The sequence below is a fragment of the Mobula birostris genome, chromosome 1, assembly GCF_030028105.1.
Source record: "Mobula birostris isolate sMobBir1 chromosome 1, sMobBir1.hap1, whole genome shotgun sequence".
NCBI lineage: Eukaryota > Metazoa > Chordata > Chondrichthyes > Myliobatiformes > Myliobatidae > Mobula > Mobula birostris.
In genome coordinates this window covers 34,218,161-34,237,691 of record NC_092370.1, presented here as the reverse complement: position 1 = coordinate 34,237,691, position 19,531 = coordinate 34,218,161, and the positions used below count along the sequence as shown (strand labels likewise).

The following is a 19,531-nucleotide window of genomic DNA, read 5'->3' as shown; positions in this document are numbered from 1 at the left end:
TCCTTTGGATTCATCAGAATTATGGAGAGGGGGAGCTTGCTACATGGGCAACAGCTTGCTCTCCATATCGTACTGCCCAGGCTTGCGTATCTAGACAGCTAGGGCGCAATATCCATGGTCAACTCTGGCCGACGGAGGCCTCAGATTCAGACTTTACCTAATTTCAACCTCCTGTCCCATCCTGCCACAGATACATATTACAAAACTGCATTTTCCTTTAAACTAGAAATACAGATGGAGTTTGTTCATAAGCGCTTGGTTACTAGTGCCCACAGTGAATCAGTGTTATCCAATCAAAAGAAGTCTGTGTGGAGACTTTGCTGATTTTACTTATGTTTACTTGGTCAATTAATGGCCTCTCTCTCTAATAATGGTGTTATCTTTTTATTGGCTTAATCTGCTCTGAGGGTAGCTGGCAACATGAAATTAATGAAGATGGTGAAGTTTAAGGCAGTAGAGAGGGTTGAGTAGGACCAGGAATGGTGTGGCAAGGGAAAAATGAGAGCTTCATTTGTTAAACAGAAGGTTAGGTCAATAGCGCCTTGGATATGTGAACAGAAAATTCTATTAAAAAAGTACTTTGGTTTACTAAGCACCAAAGTTGCACAAGTAACATATTGTGGTTTTACCCAACAACAAAAACTAAGTAGCATGGTCTAAATGAAAATAAATAAAACATATTCACTCACTCCTTTTTCATCCACCTGGTCAAGAAGTGATATATTACACTGTAATAATACTTCCATTGTTCGCGAATATCCTCCAAAGGCAGCATAATGTAAAGCTGTCCAACACTTGTAGTCACTTCAATGGATCGAAAAATAAAGTAAAAGCTTATTTATCTGTCCAACTAGATTTTGGGTAGTATAGAAAAGTTAAGCAATGCCATATTCTATTAGAGTAAAGTGAGCTGATCTGGTGTGTCAGAAACCTTTGCCATGAGTTATAGAACTTGTATTGTCCATTCTGTACACATATGGGATCTGATAATTGTAATCCCTTTGAGTGGTTATCAACCAGCATGAGGAAATGCTCCAGACCCAGCTGAAAGTGGACAGTATGCCTCAATATTTACAAGAGAACAGTGGCCGCTCTGGTCTGCAGTCCTGCTTACACAACAGGAGCTCAGAAATTTTCTATATCTGAAGCAGTAACTGTTTCCCTCCTTACGGATGCTGCCTGGCCTGCTGATCATGAGTGCCCCGTGTCACTTCCCTTTCTGACCATCACTAATGAGGTCAACCAATCACTATGTTAAATCTTCAGCAGCACCATTTTGTTCCACCTTGTGCTATTCTTCCTTCAGATGTTGTTTAAGATCATGAGGAAGTGGACTCGAATGATATTAATTGTGCTTGACTCCAGAGAAAAACAAATGTTAATGTTGGACACGGGAACAAAGCATTTTGCAAAGTGCTTCTGTAGGCCTTCAAGAGTTCCAGTATTACAGTCAATGTGCAGTGCCTTGAGCCAATCCGCTTCCGTCAGTATAGGCTGCTGCATGTACAAGCAGATGTCCATCTACAGTCGCTCACTGCTTCCTCACTATGTCCTTACATAATACATGCAGGATCTATGGCACACCATTTGCTGAATGGCACTGCTCACAAAAATGCCGTCACAGTGAACAGTATTCGAAGAAAGGCCGTGCTGACATTGGAGAGGGTTCAAAGCAGCTTCTGGGATTGAAAGGCTTATTATATGAGGAGTGTTTGATGGCTCTGGGCCGGTACTCGCTGGAATTTAGAAGAATGGGGGGGGGGTGCAAATCTCATTGAAACCTACTGACTGTTGAAAGGCCTCAATAGAGTGTGATGTGGAGAGGATGTTACCTATGGCGGGGGAGCCTAGGATCAGAGGACACAGCCTCAGAACAGAGGGACGTCTATTTCTAGCGGAGATGAGGAAAAATTTCTTTAGCCAGAGAATGGTGAATCAGTAGAATTCGTCACCACATGTGACTGTGGAGGTCAAGTACATTCAAGGCAGAGTTTGACAGATTCCTGATTAATGAAGGGATCCCGTGAAGGGATACAGGGAGAAGGCAGCAGATTCCGGCTGAGAGGAAAATTGATCAGCCATGATGAAATGGTGAAACAGACTTGATGGGCCAAATGGCCTAATTCTGCTCCTACATGGTATGGTCTAATCATTATCTATGTTGCCACATGATCACATGTGCCACAAAAGGCACAAATGATCCACATCCCCTTAGTCTTCATCTTCATACAGTTGCTTCACTGCTGGAATGGTTTGAAACTACTGCATGTTCTTGAGTATTACTTCTAAGGCAGAGCTCATCATGCTGTCCTTAGCCTGACCATGTATTAACCTATCAGTTCCTGTGATTACATGAGCCAGATCTCTGACCGGGCACTACATGAAGCCATGAGAGCAGGTGATGGATGGTCATATGAGCAGCTGGTGCGTATCACAAGTCCTGGTTGTGCGACCACTGACATCAGCCAGACAGTCTGGGAAGTGTTGATAATGGCTGCGGTCACCCATCTCGTAAAGATACTGCCCAGTAGAAGGCAATTGCAAACTACTTCAGTAGAAAAGTTTGTCAAGAACATTCATAGTCATACGGCGCAGCACATAATAATGATGTCTACGTTAGTGTTTCCCTTTAATGAATTTACTATATCCTGCAATAGAAACATGTCGGTAGGTTATGGCACAAGTAGACAGGCCAACATTTTGCATGTTTCAGACCGTACTGCCAGTGATAACATCACCCTCCTTTCTTCACTCATATTATTTCCCTAAATTTTAGAGAACCATGGAAATTTTGGATCCTTACTCCCATTCTCTCCTCTGTAATCTTACAATGGCAGTATGACTGTCGGCAGGTGGAATCGAGAATTGTGCCTGTTGCTTCCAGCTGGAAGGAAAATAGTGTGGGACCTTTCTCTCCAGGTTGCCTTAAAGGTGCTTGGGCCAGTGTCTAGTCCATTGTGGAAGGTGAGTGGTAGCATTGCTGATCCTCATGGTTGATTTATTTCAGTGACCTTGTGTACCCACGTGAGGTTTGCAGTTCCTTTTGATGCATTTTATTTCACACTGTGATGGACAGATGAGACTTCAGTCTTGTATGAGCCATAAGCTAAGGATAGTACTATTGCATTTTATTTGATCTGATGGTAACTCCGATGCTGTATTTTATTTGAAATCAGACTTGCCTCTCTCTGTTTGTTGATAAAATTTGTTATAACTTTGTACTATGTTGTCTGATCGCCTGCCTTAAAGAGATCCAGAACCTGCCTGTACTACTAGCTCAGTAGTTACATAAGGTTCCACCTATAGCTAGGTCAACTGAGAACTGCCAGTCCAGTGTCTAAAAAAAAATTATCATTAAAAGACAGATCTCTTAATGCATACAGGTCATATCAGAAACAATAAACTAGAGCAGAATCTATAACACATTTCAAAAGGGAATCTGACAAATAGTTAATTAAAAACAAAACAGGGAACTTAGAAGTTAGAGGAATGAAAACAAACCAGAACTATCTCAGGGAGGTGGTGGAGAGAAGGAGACGAAAGATAATCCGCAGTGCTGTAGAAATCTGATTCTGAAACAAAATGGCAGCTATTGAATAAGACTCTCCAGCAATAGGGCAGGCATCAAATTATAAAACCTTAAGACGTAGTAGCAGAATTAGCTCATTTGGTCCACATAGCCAGCTCTATCATTCCATCATGTCTGATTTATTATCCAGGTATTAGAAAAAATCCTCCTCCAAGAATTTTGGAGTAACACTGCCTCGAAACATGAACTGTTCTGCAAGGGTTATGCATGGGCATTAACGTTTACCAAGAGAAATCTGAGTGAAAGCTGGTGCAGGTAAAGAAATATGTGAAGATTGGGAAGAACTGCAGATGATGTAGATCTGATGTAAAACAGGAAATACTAAGATAAGGGGGTCGGGGAGCATCTGTAAAAAGGGAAACAGTTGGAATTTCAAATAAGGGACCCTTCAGCAGGCCTGATAAAGAGAAAGACATTTTACTGTGTGACAGGAAGAGCAAAGGGAATTTCTGATAGAGGGAAATCACATGGCAGATGAGATCACATCAAACTGGTTAAGTCTGTGTAATTTTGCTGAAGTGGGTCAGGGACAGTAAGGAAAAAGAATGGCAGGAGGAAACATAGACAGGTAGTAAGAGTAAGAAGAAAATAAAGGTTTACATTAGAATAGTGAGCTGCATTTGTTTGAAGTGAGGATTGTTTCACTGTATGTTACATGGAGAGAATAGAGAAAACCCATTCTGAGTGCAAATAATGAGAAAGTGATCTAATCCAATCAATGGCAAATTTTATGAAGTTTAGCAAGAAAGTGAAAGAAGTGAGAAGTCTTTCCTTTCTCATTTTCTTCAATAATCAGTGTGGTAGAGAATGAAAACATGACATCGCCTCACCACTCACCACATGAGGAGAGCTCCTTTCCTGAGGAGCAGCTGCACCACGTCGGTATGCCCATTCTGTGCCGCCAACAGCAGTGGCGTCATTCCTTTCTCATCCCCTTCGTTCAGTAGTTTGGAGTCATTTATAGCCTGCAGCAGCAGTTTGCATGTATTGAGCCGGCCACAACTGGAATTACAAGTATATTGGTGTCAGTGGGTTTGACTTTTACTTTGATTTATATTTTGAGATAAGGGGCAGAATTGGCCCTTCTGTTCCTTCAAACCACGCCATCCAGCAACCCTTGATTTAACCCCAGCCTTGTCACTGGACGATTTACAGTGACTAATTAACCTACCAACTGGTATGTCTTTGGACTGTGGGAGAAAGCGGGTGCACACCAAGGAAACTCTCACTGTCACGAGGAGAACGTACAAGGTCCAGTGGTGTGAATTGAATCCAGGTCACTGGTACTGTAAAGCATAGCTCTAATCACTGCTCTATTGTGCCACCCCACACTATATTGAAGAATGTCATATGAGGAACTATAATATTTACTTTTCATAAGTGGAATGACATAGGTCTCCTTGACTCTTCTGACCCCACCATCTCTCCCAATGTCATTGCCAACCAATCTGAAACTCACACCACTCGAAATCCCCACATTAAAAATAACTCCCCCTACTCTCACCCATGTTAAAGTCATTCCCTCTCTCTCTCTCTCTACCCATTTCCAATCTTCTAATTCCCCACTCATTGGACCCCTTAAATCCCCCAACCCTCTGATGTTGATATCCCCGTAGTGAAACGCTCTAATGACCAAGATCTCAGGTCCTGTCATATGATTCACTGAAATCATGACCACTTCACCATCTCAAGCTCTTGATCCCGATCTCATGTTCTCCACAACTCCATTCTACCCCCAGCTATCTTCTTTAGCAGCAAAGCAAGAAAACAATTTTCCAGCTGGACAACTATAATGCATACCTCCAGAAAATCGTAATCACAGTAACAGGAGACATTTTCAAAAATGACTTTTTCCTTACAGATCACCCCAAAGCAAGTTTAGCTCCTCCTGAATACAGACTCTAAACCCAGTTTAAGATCTCTTCCTGCCCCATTTCCAGAACCAATTCTTCATTGAAGAACTTCACCCAATCCCTCCTGGCCCAGATCCTTCTTCCAGACAGCACCTGCATCCCCCTCATGTGCTGACCCACCCCCCGGTTCATTGCCTTTGTCCCTTTGCCTACTTTTGTCTGAACCCAGAGACTTTAATCTCAGAAGTCATTTTTTCCATGATGGAAAAGTTCATATGTCTTGGAATAATACCGAAGCTCTTAAGCAGAAATTTTCATCAAAAGCTAAGAAGGTGCTACAAGTATAGAATCTAGAATATAAGTGGCTTGTATTATGAGGAAACGTTAGACAGACCAGGTTTGTATCTAACTTACCTAAAAAATGTGATAGCCACTATGACTGACGCATAAAGATCCTGGGAAATCCTGACAGGGTGAACACTGAGAGCATTACAGTTACAGAGAAAGTGCAGTGCAAGTAGGAAATAAGGTCAAGAGTCTATTTTATCTAAACTAAGAAGAAACTAAACTTAGAGGTTGCTGATTGGGAAGAAGGAATTGCCATTTAAAACGGGGTTGATGTTATCTTTCTTTCTCTCAGAGGGTTGTGGCTCTTTGCAACTATTTTCCTTGAAATGCAGTGGAAACTTTGAATGTTTTTAAGGTGGAGTTTGATTCTTGTTGCGTAAGGGGACAAAAAAAATTATGGAGTTAGGTGGGATTGTGGAATACAAGTCTCAGTGCCCTGGTCATTGGTTTCGTGAATGCTCGTGCTCCTGGTTACATCAACAGTATTGAACGGGTCAAGAGTTTCGAATTCCTGGGGGTGAACATCACCAAAGCCAGTCCTGGTCCAACCATGTTGAAGACATGGCTAAGAAAGCTCGCCAGTGCCCCCACTTCCTCAGGAATCCAAAGAAATTTTGCATGTCCCCTTTGACCCTCATCAATTTTTATCAAAGCACCATAAAAAGTATCCTGTCCAAATGTGCCATGGCTTATTATGACAACCGCACTCTTCGTGACTGCAATAAAGTGCAGAGAGCTGTGGACACTGCCTGTAATTCTTATTACCTCAATAAAACAGTTATTGTAAGCAGACACCACCCATCTAAGACTGTCTTTCTTCTCCTCCTCCCATTGAGCAGAAGGTACAATGGCCTGAAACATGTACCACCAGCCAAAGGAAAACTTATGTCCCATGGAATGTTTTCCTCAGTACGATAAAATGGAATCTTGACCTCAATCTACCTTGTAATAACCTTGTACCTTATCAGTTGCCTGCACTACACTTTCTGTGTAACTGCAACACATTACTCTGCGCTCAGTCATTGCTTTCCCTTGTACTACCTCAAAGCACTGTTGTAATGAATCCATCTGTTTGAAAGGTATGCAAGACAAGTTTTGCACGATACCTTGATACATGTGACAAAAAATGAAATAATTGACTAAATAATCAAGCAGACAAGAGGGGCTGAGTGGCTTACTCCTGTTCCTAATTTGTTTGCTAACTGAGGGATACAGCAACTAAAGGACACTTCGAAAAAACGACATGGAATCTTTAATGCTCACCAAAGAGAAGCATTTATTTCCAAAGTATTTAAATTTATTGCAACCTACATATACACAACCTTAAGGTTGTTATAGTCAGAGGTGGTAATGGGGATAAGCTCCCACTACCTACTAAATGCTCCCAATGGCATGCAATCTCAAATAGCCTCAGACAACCAAGTCCAGCTCCTGGTTTTCATGTGTAGCCTAGCTACTAAGCCCAGTGGAACCATTTCTACTGACAGGAGAAGGGGGCAAAGTCGGGCTACTAGCGCCTTAAAGCCAGTCACTTCGTGCAGATGGGCTCATCAGCCCTGTTTGACAGCTCATCTAGAAGAAGGAAAACTCTGATCTCAAACCTGAACTGCCTTGTGGCTACACCCAACAATGGGGGACACTTCAGGAGTAAACCCCAAGGGAAAAATCCAGATCTGAAGTCCCTAGGGCAGTCCTATGTTGAGTTCAATACTAACTGGCAACTTCCATGGTGCTGGTAGTCCCAAACTGCACTGTTCTCTATCATTATTTTTGGTTCATCAGATGCATAGAAAAGGTGAGCTTGTTACATGGGCAACAGCTTGCTCTCCATTGCAAGCTTTGGCTTGTGTATCTAGACCGATAGGATGCAATATCCTTGGTAGATCCTGACTAATGGATGCTCAGATATATAAAGAAGCTAAATCTTACAATCAAAGCAATACATTTGAGATTTGCGAGCTAACCTACCTTGCTGCAAAATGCAGTGATGATCTTTTGTCTGTTGCTTTCAAGTGAAGAGATACATTTAGTGCCAACATTTTAACTACAGAGTCTGTTAAACCCTGTTTACACACATAGTGCAATGGAGTACAGCCATTAATATCTTTGTCATTCAAGAGCTCACGCACTTCTACAGACTGCAAAAGAATACACAAAAGATAAAATGGTAAATAGATTAGAAATGAATAGACCCACAAAATGTTTGTTTAAGTGTGTCAAAATTGCTGATAAACCTTTCTCCCCAAACTTGTTACTTTAGAACAAACTGGGTTTGAATTTTCAGTTTCTAGCTCAATTTTTAATAATTATGGAAAAATAGTGAGAATTCCAAAAGCTGTCAATGTAGAAGCACAAATAATCATTTACCTGAAGTATTTCTTCACTGAGGTTTTGTAACCCTTTTGGTTGCAGGACAGTTAAATGAAGGAAGTTGCATTGCATATTATTCTTAATTTTTACATTAGCACCTAAGAAAAGAGATTGTTATACAAGTTATAAATATTATTAGCTATATTAAAAAGTTATGGAATGTTTCTTACAATAGCAAAAATCCATAATATACAATTCCAAATCAATTACCTCACTGGTGGCACAATTACTACAGAAGTCTGCTCCCTTACTAAGTGCAGAAGATCTGTAAGGAACATTTGACGTAACTCTGGCCCTAGAAAGCTTGGCTTGTGAGTGCACTTCTTTAGCATGAGTGACACACATCAAAGTTGCTGGTGAACGCAGCAGGCCAGGCAGCATCTCTAGGAAGAGGTGCAGTCGACGTTTCAGGCCGAGACCCTTCGTCAGGACTAACTGAAGGAAGAGTGAGTAAGGGATTTGAAAGTTGGAGGGGGAGGGGGAGATCCAAAATGACAGGAGAAGACAGGAGAGGGAGGGATGGAGCCAAGAGCTGGACAGGTGATTGGCAAAAGGGGATACGAGAGGATCATGGGACAGGAGGTCCGGGAAGAAAGACAAGGCGGGGGGACCCAGAGGATGGGCAAGAGGTATATTCAGAGGGACAGAGGGAGAAAAAGGAGAGTGAGAGAAAGAATGTGTGCATAAAAATAAGTAACGGATGGGGTACGAGGGGGAGGTGGGGCGTAGCGGAAGTTAGAGAAGTCGATGTTCATGCCATCAGGTTGGAGGCTACCAGACGGAATATAAGGTGTCCCCATCTCCCCCTCGTATCCCATCTGTTACTCATTTTTATGCACACATTCTTTCTCTCACTCTCCTTTTTCTCCCTCTGTCCCTCTGAATATACCTCTTGCCCATCCTCTGGGTCTCCGCCCCCTTGTCTTTCTTCCCGGACCTCCTGTCCCATGATCCTCTCGTATCCCTTTTGCCAATCACCTGTCCAGCTCTTGGCTCCATCCCTCCCCCTCCTGTCTTCTCCTATCATTTTGGATCTCCCCCTCCCCCTCCCCCTCCAACTTTCAAATCCCTTACTCACTCTTCCTTCAGTTAGTCCTGACGAAGGGTCTCGGCCTGAAACGTCGACTGCACCTCTTCCTAGAGATGCTGCCTGGCCTGCTGTGTTCACCAGCAACTTTGATGTGTGTTGCTTGAATTTCCAGCATCTGCAGAATTCCTGTTGTTTTTAGCATGAGTGAAGCTGGTTGACAGATGACTTTAAGGGCTGGAACATCTGATGCTAATAGAAAACTGCACCAGACACACAGCAATGTCTCAGTAACAAATGTTTACCATGCAGTGATGGCAAATGCAGGTTACCAATGCATGACACACAAATATGCATTTGTCCTAGTTTTGGAAATGCAATAAAAAGTCACAAGTCTCCCATGTAGTTCCATATTAGCACATCTTTTTAATGTGTGAGAACTTCCAGTTCTTTATTTTCACATTGACCTGACTTCAACTGATGAGACAGATTATCCACAGTAAACCAGAGAAATGATTCTCTGGTGAAACAATTGAAGCTCATGTGGAGGTATTCAGAACAGAATTTACCATGATACAGAACCAAACATTCTGCAAGCTTAATCGTAGTCTTGGAAATCCAAAGGCAAGAAAGCATGCAAAGGGAAAGGGAAAAGCACGTAAATTGCAAAGAATAGAATAGATCCTGTTTCTGAAGGACAATGAGTGTGACAAGACTATGCCACCCATTATTTGGATATAGATTATTCTCACCCATTATTTGGATGAGAAATAGCCCAACAACACTTGACTGAAAAAAGATATGCAATTAACAGCTCAAGTTATGAGAGGAATTTTTTTTTGTGGAAGGCTACTGCCTCTCCCTGGTTATAGAAATCCAGCATTAAGATTCCTGTTAATTCATAAAGTTTTGATAAACTGCTATTCAGCTACATGAAAACATAACAAAACAGCAGAAATCAGTCTAATGCTGTAAGAAATGGACAATAGAGGCAGCTGACCTCTCTTCACCAGAGTTTTCACTGTATTCCAGGCTCCATGTGAAGTTGCCCACAAAAGTGGGGTGCGAGATTCACTGTCAGTCATATTCATATCCGCTCCCTGGAATTAAAAGAGCCCCAAAATTACTTGCACATGAACTAATTAGTATTCTTTACTTGCACATAAACCAATGACTTTACAAATATGTTCTGCTTGAGTACCTTGCTGGAAATATGCTTCCCTTGCTCAAAATAGCCTAGTTAATGGCTTTAGAATTTGTAAGAAATGAAAGAAGTACTTCTAAAGTTTAAAATAAAATCACTAAATGTCTGAAACACTCAACAGGTTAGATATCATCTGTGGAAAGGAGAAACAATCTACATTTCAATTCTGAAACCCTTCATCTTAGTGTTTCACTTTCTATAGCAGTTGCTTTACATAATGAACATTTTCATCATTTTCTATTCTCACTTCAGATTTCTGGTATCTATGGTCAATTTTCAAATTTATTTTTAAAGTTTAGCCATTATTGCATTTAGGAGAAGTAGCACTGACTTGTACAGATCAAGGACACTTAAGAGAACAAAGTGATGATGATCAGTAATTCTGTTTTAGTGGTGTAGCTGAAGGGGTAACATTTGCTTCTTTGACAACTGCCTTGCATCTTCCACATTGACCTCACATGAATATATCGTCCAAGAGGTAGTACTGCACCACTCTCTGAGGTTTTACTCAAGAACACTGTGCAGTGGTGTGGGGAATGAGCTAAAATGATCCTTTTCTCACATGATTATCATAAACATTAATATCCAGGCATGGACATGAACATAGGACATTACAACACAGTGCAGGATCTTCGACACACGATATTGTGCCGATCTTCTAACCTATTCCAAGATCAATCTAACCCATCCCTCCAATATAGGCCTCCATTTTTCTATCATCCGTGTGCCAATCTAAGAATTTCCTATATATCCATAATGTCCTGCCTCTATCACTAACGCTGGCAGGATGTTCCATGCCACTCATGTGTACCTCTGACATCCCCCTGATACTTTGCTCCAAACGACTTAAAATTATGCCTCCTCTATTTGCCACTGGGGAAGAAAGTCTCTGATTATCCATTTGATCTATGCTTCTCATCTTGTACATCCAGTCCTAACTGGATCATGAAATTCACCAAATTCTGGACCTGAATCTGTGGCCATAGAAGTTAATTGTTAAACTTACATCATATGAGCAGCTAAGATCATCATATTCATCTTAGACAGGAAATCACTTTGTTTATCTTGATAGTTGATTCATTCAGACTCAGACACTGGGGCACATTTTTGAAAGGTTACCTTGCTCTTAGAATATTTTTCATCTAATTCTCTATCCAGAATAGAGCTCATTAAAGTTATCGTTTGTAATTGTTTAGACAAATGATGATAGAATACCTGTTCAATTAAGTATTCCACTAGCTCTGAGGAATCATATGTGGCAGCCCTTCAGGTTAAAAAAAAATACACATTATTCATTAAAAATCTGTAATGACACTCATAAGTTATTGAACAGAGTGAATTCTTTAACTAGGCACAGTCACTTTTAAGTTAGTCTTATCTTACTTGTGTAGTGGTGTTTGTTTAATACCATCCAAAACATGAAGTATGTTTTTCTCTCCTTTGTACTTAGAAAGCATGAACTTGACAGCCTCAAAAGCCCCCTGCAAGCAGGCAAAGTGAAGGGGAGTTGATTTATCCTTCTGCTAATAAGAAAGAGAAATAACGTTGATTCTGTTACGAAGTTTAATAACTTTAAACTTTAAGCAATTATGGATAATCATTTATGAGGAAAAACTTCATCGGTATTACTGATATACTCACAGTGCTGGATCACTTTCCAATGGAAATATGCTTGGAAGTAATTTCCATTACTTGTATGACTTCAGATTGCTACTAGTTGACTGACCACTTAACCCTTCAACTGCTGCTCTTCCTCTGCATAGTAAAGGTTCGGAGCCCCAGTTTAAAGCTATCCACCATTCACCTGCCAAGCTCTGCAAAATGCTCACGTATGTACTGACTTCTACCACCCAGTGGCACTGTGTGACAAACTTCCTGCTTTTCTGTCTTTCCTGCACTTCAGGAAAAGCAGCAGATTAGATTTCACATCATCTAATCCAAATGCAAGAGAATAGTGTAAGGCTGAAGAAATTACGTTTAATTATTTCCAGAGTTTAAAATATGTTTTCTTCTTATTTTACAGTTACTGAGGCAATTCCTTTGCTTTATTCAAATACCACAGCCTCACCCTAATCAAACTGTGTGCAACTGAAAGATTAGTTCACTAAACACATTTTTAAATCTCAGACATTTTAAAAATATCTTTGCAACATTAAACAAGGAACAGAATACTGAAAATGCATAATAGCACATGAGACATTCAGTTCATCATGGGGTTGCTGACTTCCATATGTAGAAATGTCCTATCAATGATATCCATAATGCATTGATCATCCTAATCTATGTAAACTAGAAAGGATTCAATTCTTGAGCATGCTCAATTTTGTGACGCCATTCAGCAGCCTGTTTACGTCAATGCCTAGTTTACAGGAAGCTACAACTATGCATCCTTCCTCCAACACTATGCTCTTCCCCATCCCTTCATAGAAGAAAATAACTATAGGCTGATAAGGCAGTCTCCGTGGTGAAAGATTATAACTGAGTCAAATTTCAACCTAAAATTAATGTTGCCAAAAAATTACTTATTTTGTGACCCTCTTGTCATCTTACTTCAAAAGCTATTAATCAATTTTGAAATGTTTCTAGGAACTGTGATTATATAATTTGCACAACACACCTTCAAATTCCATATTCTTTGAAATATCTCCTTCATATTTCTTCATATTTATTTCGAGCCCTAATCAATCTTCATCTAATAATATTTTTATACAAGCTTTTCCACTCCAGTGGAATTTTCACATTCCTTCATTAAAGCAATTTTTCTATCACATGGTGTTTTCTGACCAGTAATATGAACACCATTCAGGAAAGGAATATTACCCACTTTTCTGGGAAACTTTCTCTTGCACAATTGCCACACTTTTGTATAGGTTCCCATGCGAAACATGTTGAATAATAAGATTAATCAGTTTCTCTCTCCATCTTCCAGGTTTTTCCCTATCACAAGCAATTAATGTGCTATCGTGTAAGAGGACTAACAGTTATGTATGTATCTGGGGTCTTTCTGGAGAAGTGTTTCATTGAAATTTCCTCTTGCACTTCTATTACACTAATTGATGCACTCTTCCCCACAGTTACATTACAGTCTACACTTAACAGATAACTCAGGATATTCCTTATAACTGTTCTCCTTCAGCTGGCTTAACGTTGATGTATAAACACACCTTATCCATAAAAACAGGATTATGCCACAATTTTACAATTGTGGCAAATTTGGAGTAATACATGTACTGTATGAAATTAAATTTCATAATCTTGCATTTTCTCTCATTCATAAATCTTTGTTGATTACACCGGACAACAATTTTTTTTGGAAGTGTTGCTTCCTCAGAAATGCTTTGTTTATGATAGACCACTTGAAGCTGAACACAAATGTAATTTTAGAATACTTGCATCACATAGGAATTTGGATAAAAAAGAAATTAACTTTTATTGAATTTAATGCATTTAATTGCATAACAATGCTGACACTTTGTAATTGTACAGCTAAGCTAAATATGTTTTTCATTTGTGCTCAGAACCTGAGACTTCTCGCTTAAGTGTCCAACAATAATCAGCCAGCACTGATGGATTCCAGTTGCCCTGATACCATTTCTCCATGACCACAATCTTCTGGTGAAACCCTGCACTATTCTCATCACTGATAGTGCGGCGACTTGCAGGGAAGAAGTCCAAATGGGAATGCAGAAAATGAATCAATGGCCACATCTGCACCAGGTGCATCGAGCTGCAGCTCTTTAGAGATGTGTTAAGGAACTGGAGCTGCAGCTCGATGACCTTCGGCTTGTTAAGGAAAGTGAAGAGATAGTAGACGGGAGATACAGGGAGGTGATCACTCAAGACTACAGGAGACAGATAAATGGGCGATTGTCAGGGGAGAGAGGGGAGGAAGTCAGATAGTGAAGAGCACCCCTTTGGCTGTCCCCCTCAACATTGAGCACTTCATTTTGAGTACTGTTGGGGGAGATGACCTAGCTGGATGAAGCAACTGCAGCTGTGCCTCTGGCATTGAGTCTGGCCCCATGGCTCGGAAGTGTAGGGAACTGAAGAGGATGGAGGCAGTAACAGAGGACTCTATAGTTAAGGAGATAGATAGACGATTAAGTGGATACGAAAAAGAAACATGGATGGTAGTTTGCTTCCCAGGTGCCAGTGTCTACAATGTTTCTGAACGTATCCACAATATCCTGAAAAGGGAGAATGAGCAGCAATAAGTTGTGGTACATATTCGTACCAGCAACATGGGTAGAAAAGGGGAGGAGATCCTGAAAACAGAATACAGGGAACTAGGAATGAAGCTGAGAAGCAGGACGTCAAGAGTAGTGATCTCGGGATTTCTGCCTGTGCCACACGACAGTGAGGATAGGAGTAGAATGAGGTGGCAAAATTCAAAAGGGCAAAGAACACAGGACTGAAAGTGTTGTATTCAAATGCGCATAGCACTTGGAATAAGGTGGACAAACTTGCGACGCAATTTGAGATTGATCGGTATGATGTTGTGGACATCACTCAATCATGGCTGAAAGAAGGCCATAGTTGAGAGCTCAACATCAAAGGATATACTTTGTATCGAAAGGACAGGCAGGAAGGCATAGGGGGTGCTGTGGCTCTGTTGGTAGAAGGAGGTGACATAGGGTCAAAGAATATTGAATCTTTGTGGGTGGAATTAAGAAACTGCAAGGGTTAAAAAACATTATAGGAATCATATATACGCTCCAAATAATGGCCGAGATGTGGGGTTGAAGTTGCAAAGGGAGCTGGAAAGGATGTGTCACAGTTGTAACAGGGGAGATCAATATGCAAAGGGATTGGGAAAATCAGGTTGGTGTCAGATCACAAGAGAAGGAATTTGTTGAATACCTATGAGATGGCTTTTTAGAGCAGCTTGTGCTTGAGCCTATTCACGGAAAGGTTATCTTAAGATTGGATGCTGTGTAATAACCCAGATCTTATTAGGGAGCATGATATAAAGGAACTCTTATGAGGCAGTGATCATAATTGATACTGCAAGTTGAGAGGAAGGAGCACAAGTCGCATGCATCAGTATCGCAATGGAATGAATGGAATTGGAGAGGCATGAGAGAGCAGCTTGCCCAGCTGGATTGGAGGAGGATACTGGCAAGGATGACGACAGAGCAGAGGTGGTTGAAGTTTGTGGGAGTAGGTCACAAGCCACAGGATAGATCTGTCCCACAGAGGAAGTTGTTCACAAATGGCAGGGGTAGGTAACCGTGGCTGACAATGGAAGTTAAGGAATGCATAAATGCCAAGGAAAGGGAATATAAGGTAGCAAAAGCGAGTGGGAAGTTGGATGATTGGGAAGCTTTTAAAATCCAACAAAAGGCAACTAAAAAAGCTATAAGAAGGGAAAATATGAAATATGAGGGCAAACTAGCGGATATTATAAAGCAGGATGTTAAAAGTTTTTCAGTTATAAAGAATAAACGGGAGGTGAGAATTGATATTGGACCACTGGAAAGTGATGTTGGTGAGGTAGTAATAGTGGACAAAGAAATGGCAGATGAATTAATTGGTACTTTGCATCTGTCTTCACTGTGGAAGGCACTAGCTGAGTTTCAGAGGTCTGTGAGTGTCAGGGAGCGGAAGTGAATGTCATTGCTATTACAAAGGAAAAAGTGTTGGGCCACTTAAGGTCTTAAGGTGGATAAGTCACCTGGACCAGGTGGACTATATCCCAGAGTCCTGAGAGTGGTCGCTGAAGAGATAACGGATGCATCGGTCGTGATCTTTCAAGAATCTCTTGATTCTCATATGGTCCCAGAGGCCTGGAAGATTGCAAATGACACTACACTCTTTAGGAAGGGAGGAAGGCAAAAGAAAGGAAATTATAGGCCAGTTAGCTTGGGAAAGTCTATTATTAAGGATGAGGTTTGGGTGTACTTGGAGACTAATGATAAAATAAGTCAAAGTCAGCATGGTTTCTGCCTAGGGAAATCTTGCCTGACAAATCTGTTTGAGTTCTTCGAGGAAGTAACAAGCAGGGTGGCCAAAGGAGAGGCAGTGGATGTCATTTACTTGATTTTCAGGAGGCATTTGATAAGGTGCCACACATGAGGCTGCTTAACAAGAAAAACTCCTGTGGCGTGACAGGAAAGATAATAGAATGGCTAGAGGAATGACTGACAGACAAGAGGCAGCGAGTGGGAATAAAGTGGGCCTTTTCTGGTTGGCTGCCGTGACTAGTGGTGTTCCTCAGGGATCTGTGTTAGGACCATTGCATTTCACATTATTTGTCAACGATTTAGATAATGGAATTGATAGCTTTGTGGCAACACAACAGGACTTAGACAAATTGGAAGAATAGGCAAATAAGTGGCAGATGGAAATCAGTGTTGGGAAATGTATGATAATACATTTTGGTAAAAGGAACAATAGTGCAGACTATTATCTAAATGGGGAGAAGATTCAAACATCAGAGGAGCAGAGGAACTTAGGAGTCCTCATGCAAGACTCTCAGAAGGTTAATTTGCAGGTTGAGTCTGTGGTAAAGAAGGCAAATGCAATGTTGGCATTTATTTCAAGGGGAATAGAAGATAAAAGCAAGGAAAAAATGCTGAGGCCTTATAAGACACTAGTCAGGCCGTACTTGGAGTATTGTCAGCAATTTTGGGCCCCATATCTCAGAAAGGAGGTGTTGTCTTTGGAGAGCGTCCACAGGAGGTTCACAGGGATGATTGTGGGAAAGAAGGAGTTAACATATGAGGGGCATTTGGCAGTTTTGGGCCTGTAGTTACAGAAATTTAGAAGAATGGATGGGGCGGGGGGGGGGTATCTCTTGAATCCTACCGAATGTTGAAAGGACCACTTAGGGTGCATGTGGAGAGGATGTTTCCTATGGTGGGGTATCCAGAACTAGAGGGCTCAGCCTCAAAATTGCTGGGCAACCTTTTAGAACTGAGGTAAGGAGGAATTTTTTTAGCCAGGGAGTGGTGAATCTGTGGAATGCTCTGCCACAGACTGCACTGGAGACCAAGTCCGTGGGTATACTTAAGGTGGAAATTGATAGCTTCCTGATTGGTCAGGCATAAAAGGATCTGGCAAGAAGGCAGGTGTGTGGGGTTGAATGGGTTCCAGGATCAGCCATGATGGAATGGCAGAGAGGACTTGATGGGCTGAATGGCCTAATTCTGCTGCTATATCTTAAGGACTTAATCTTTACTGACATGTTGCACTTCATGGTTTTGTATGCTTGAAGCATGTTGTCAACCAGCTGCATGTAGTTTGGTGCTCTCTAGTTGCCAAGAGCATTTTCATCAACATCCTTGAATGCCTTAAATGTGATTTTCTCCAGCCCCACTAGATGTTCTTTGAACTGCCTGTCATTGATGACCTGATTGATTTGTGGACCAACAAAAATGTTTTCCTTAATTTTGGCATCAGTTATTTTGACTTGAATTATGAACTGAAATAATAATTATAGGTGATTTTTAAAAAAGGATGCATGATAGGGAAATTTCCTGGTGATTTTCATAACTAGCAACCCAAAATCCATAAGACCATAAGATCATAAGACAGAAGAGCAGAATTAGGCCATCTGGCCCATCGAGTCTGCTCCACCATTCAATCATGGCCGATCCTTTTTTTCTATCTCCTCCTTAGCCCTAGTTCCCGGCCTTCTCCCCGTGACCTTTGATGCCATGTCCAATCAAGAATTTATCCACCTTTGCCTTAAATACACCCAATGACCTGGCCTCCATGGCCGCACGTGGCAACAAATTCCACAAATTCACCACCCTTTGGCTGAAGAAATTTCTCTGCACCTTTGTTTTGAAAGGGCGTCCCTCTATTCTGTGGCTGCGCCCTCTTTTCCTAGACTCACCCACTATGGGGAACATCCTTTCCACATCTACTCTGTCTAGGCTTTCAACATTCGAAAGGTTTCAATGAGATAAATCCAACAAAAGCACCCAAAAGTATTCAGGAAGCAAATTGAGGACTGTTGTCCAATGTTATTTATCTCCATTTGTCTTATTTCCTGCAGCTGTCAATTAAATTTATTGTTTTTGCTGGATTAACTTCATGTTTCCTCTTGTTCTTACAAACATTGATTCTTTATATCTGATTCTTAATATTTAGAAAAAAAATCACCAAGAGCAATACAAATCATAAAAGATGAGTTTCAGCTTGTGAAATACGTATTGTCGAGCGTCCTGGTTCTAATGAAGAGTTATCCTTCAAACATTGCATGCTAGTTCAAATATTGATGGTTGATCTGCTCAATTAGGATTTCTTTTTCCTACTCATAACATACATTTATTTTTAGGTTTTGTTCACATTACTCCTCATTTGGTTCACACATACCTCTTGTAAATCAATTTTTGCTCCATTTTCAATGCAGGTTTTAATCGTCTCAATTTTTCCACCAAGTAAAGCCAAATGAAGAGGAGTATGCAGTCCTTTATCAAGACAATTAGTATGTTTTTCACGAGAGTAACCATGTTCCTCACCTTGAAAAACAAATAGCATGTGAGTCGCTGCTTACATTCAGTAGTTAAAGCAGTAAAGGCAAATGCTTCTATAATAACATTTTTACCAACCTTTCTGAATTATTATTTCCAATGTCTTGGTTGCTCCTGAAAATGCAGCTTCATGAATAGGTAAACGACCCAGTCTATTCTCTTTGCATAACAATGCTCCATGCTTAAGCTTGTAAAAGGTAATCAAGCGGTTAATTTACTATGGTTCCAGAAAACATGATTTAGATACATAAATCTGAGCACTGCTCCTAACAACCAGTTTCATAGCAATAGGAATTGAGTTAAACATCACATAGAGTTTTGTGGCACTGATTTAGAACATTAGTCTTAAATACAGGTTAGTCCAAATTAGTTGCTAATAATATTTCTTCTGATATGAATGCTAGATTTTATAGGACACAGATCAGCAAGATCAGCTTTAGTATATTTTGGCTATATTTTGCAAGTCCAGTTTCTCTAACTTTTAGCAAGCTGTGCAAAAAATAAGAAAACTGTTTACACTAAGGTTCTGAAAAAAAGCCTCTGACACGAAATGTTAACTCTTTCCACAGATGATGCCAGACTTGCTGCGTATTTCCAGCGTTTTCTGGTTTTATTTCACATTTGAAGTTCCACTACCTTTCAGTTATATCATGGCCAGCC

The 19,531-nt window shown here is 40.7% G+C and overlaps 1 protein-coding gene across 1 annotated transcript in view; it reads right to left on the bottom strand.

Moving 5' to 3' along the window:
- trpa1b (transient receptor potential cation channel, subfamily A, member 1b) overlaps nt 1-19,531 on the bottom strand; it is a 111,136-nt gene that overhangs the window by 55,084 nt on the left and 36,521 nt on the right. The window contains exons 5-13 of the mRNA XM_072243021.1: nt 18,950-19,058; nt 18,714-18,859; nt 11,775-11,911; nt 11,607-11,655; nt 10,188-10,287; nt 8,158-8,258; nt 7,759-7,928; nt 4,427-4,591; nt 690-804 (exon numbers count right to left, since the gene is read on the bottom strand). Coding sequence (XP_072099122.1) covers nt 690-804; nt 4,427-4,591; nt 7,759-7,928; nt 8,158-8,258; nt 10,188-10,287; nt 11,607-11,655; nt 11,775-11,911; nt 18,714-18,859; nt 18,950-19,058 — 1,092 coding nt within the window. The remainder of the gene's footprint in view (nt 1-689; nt 805-4,426; nt 4,592-7,758; nt 7,929-8,157; nt 8,259-10,187; nt 10,288-11,606; nt 11,656-11,774; nt 11,912-18,713; nt 18,860-18,949; nt 19,059-19,531) is intronic.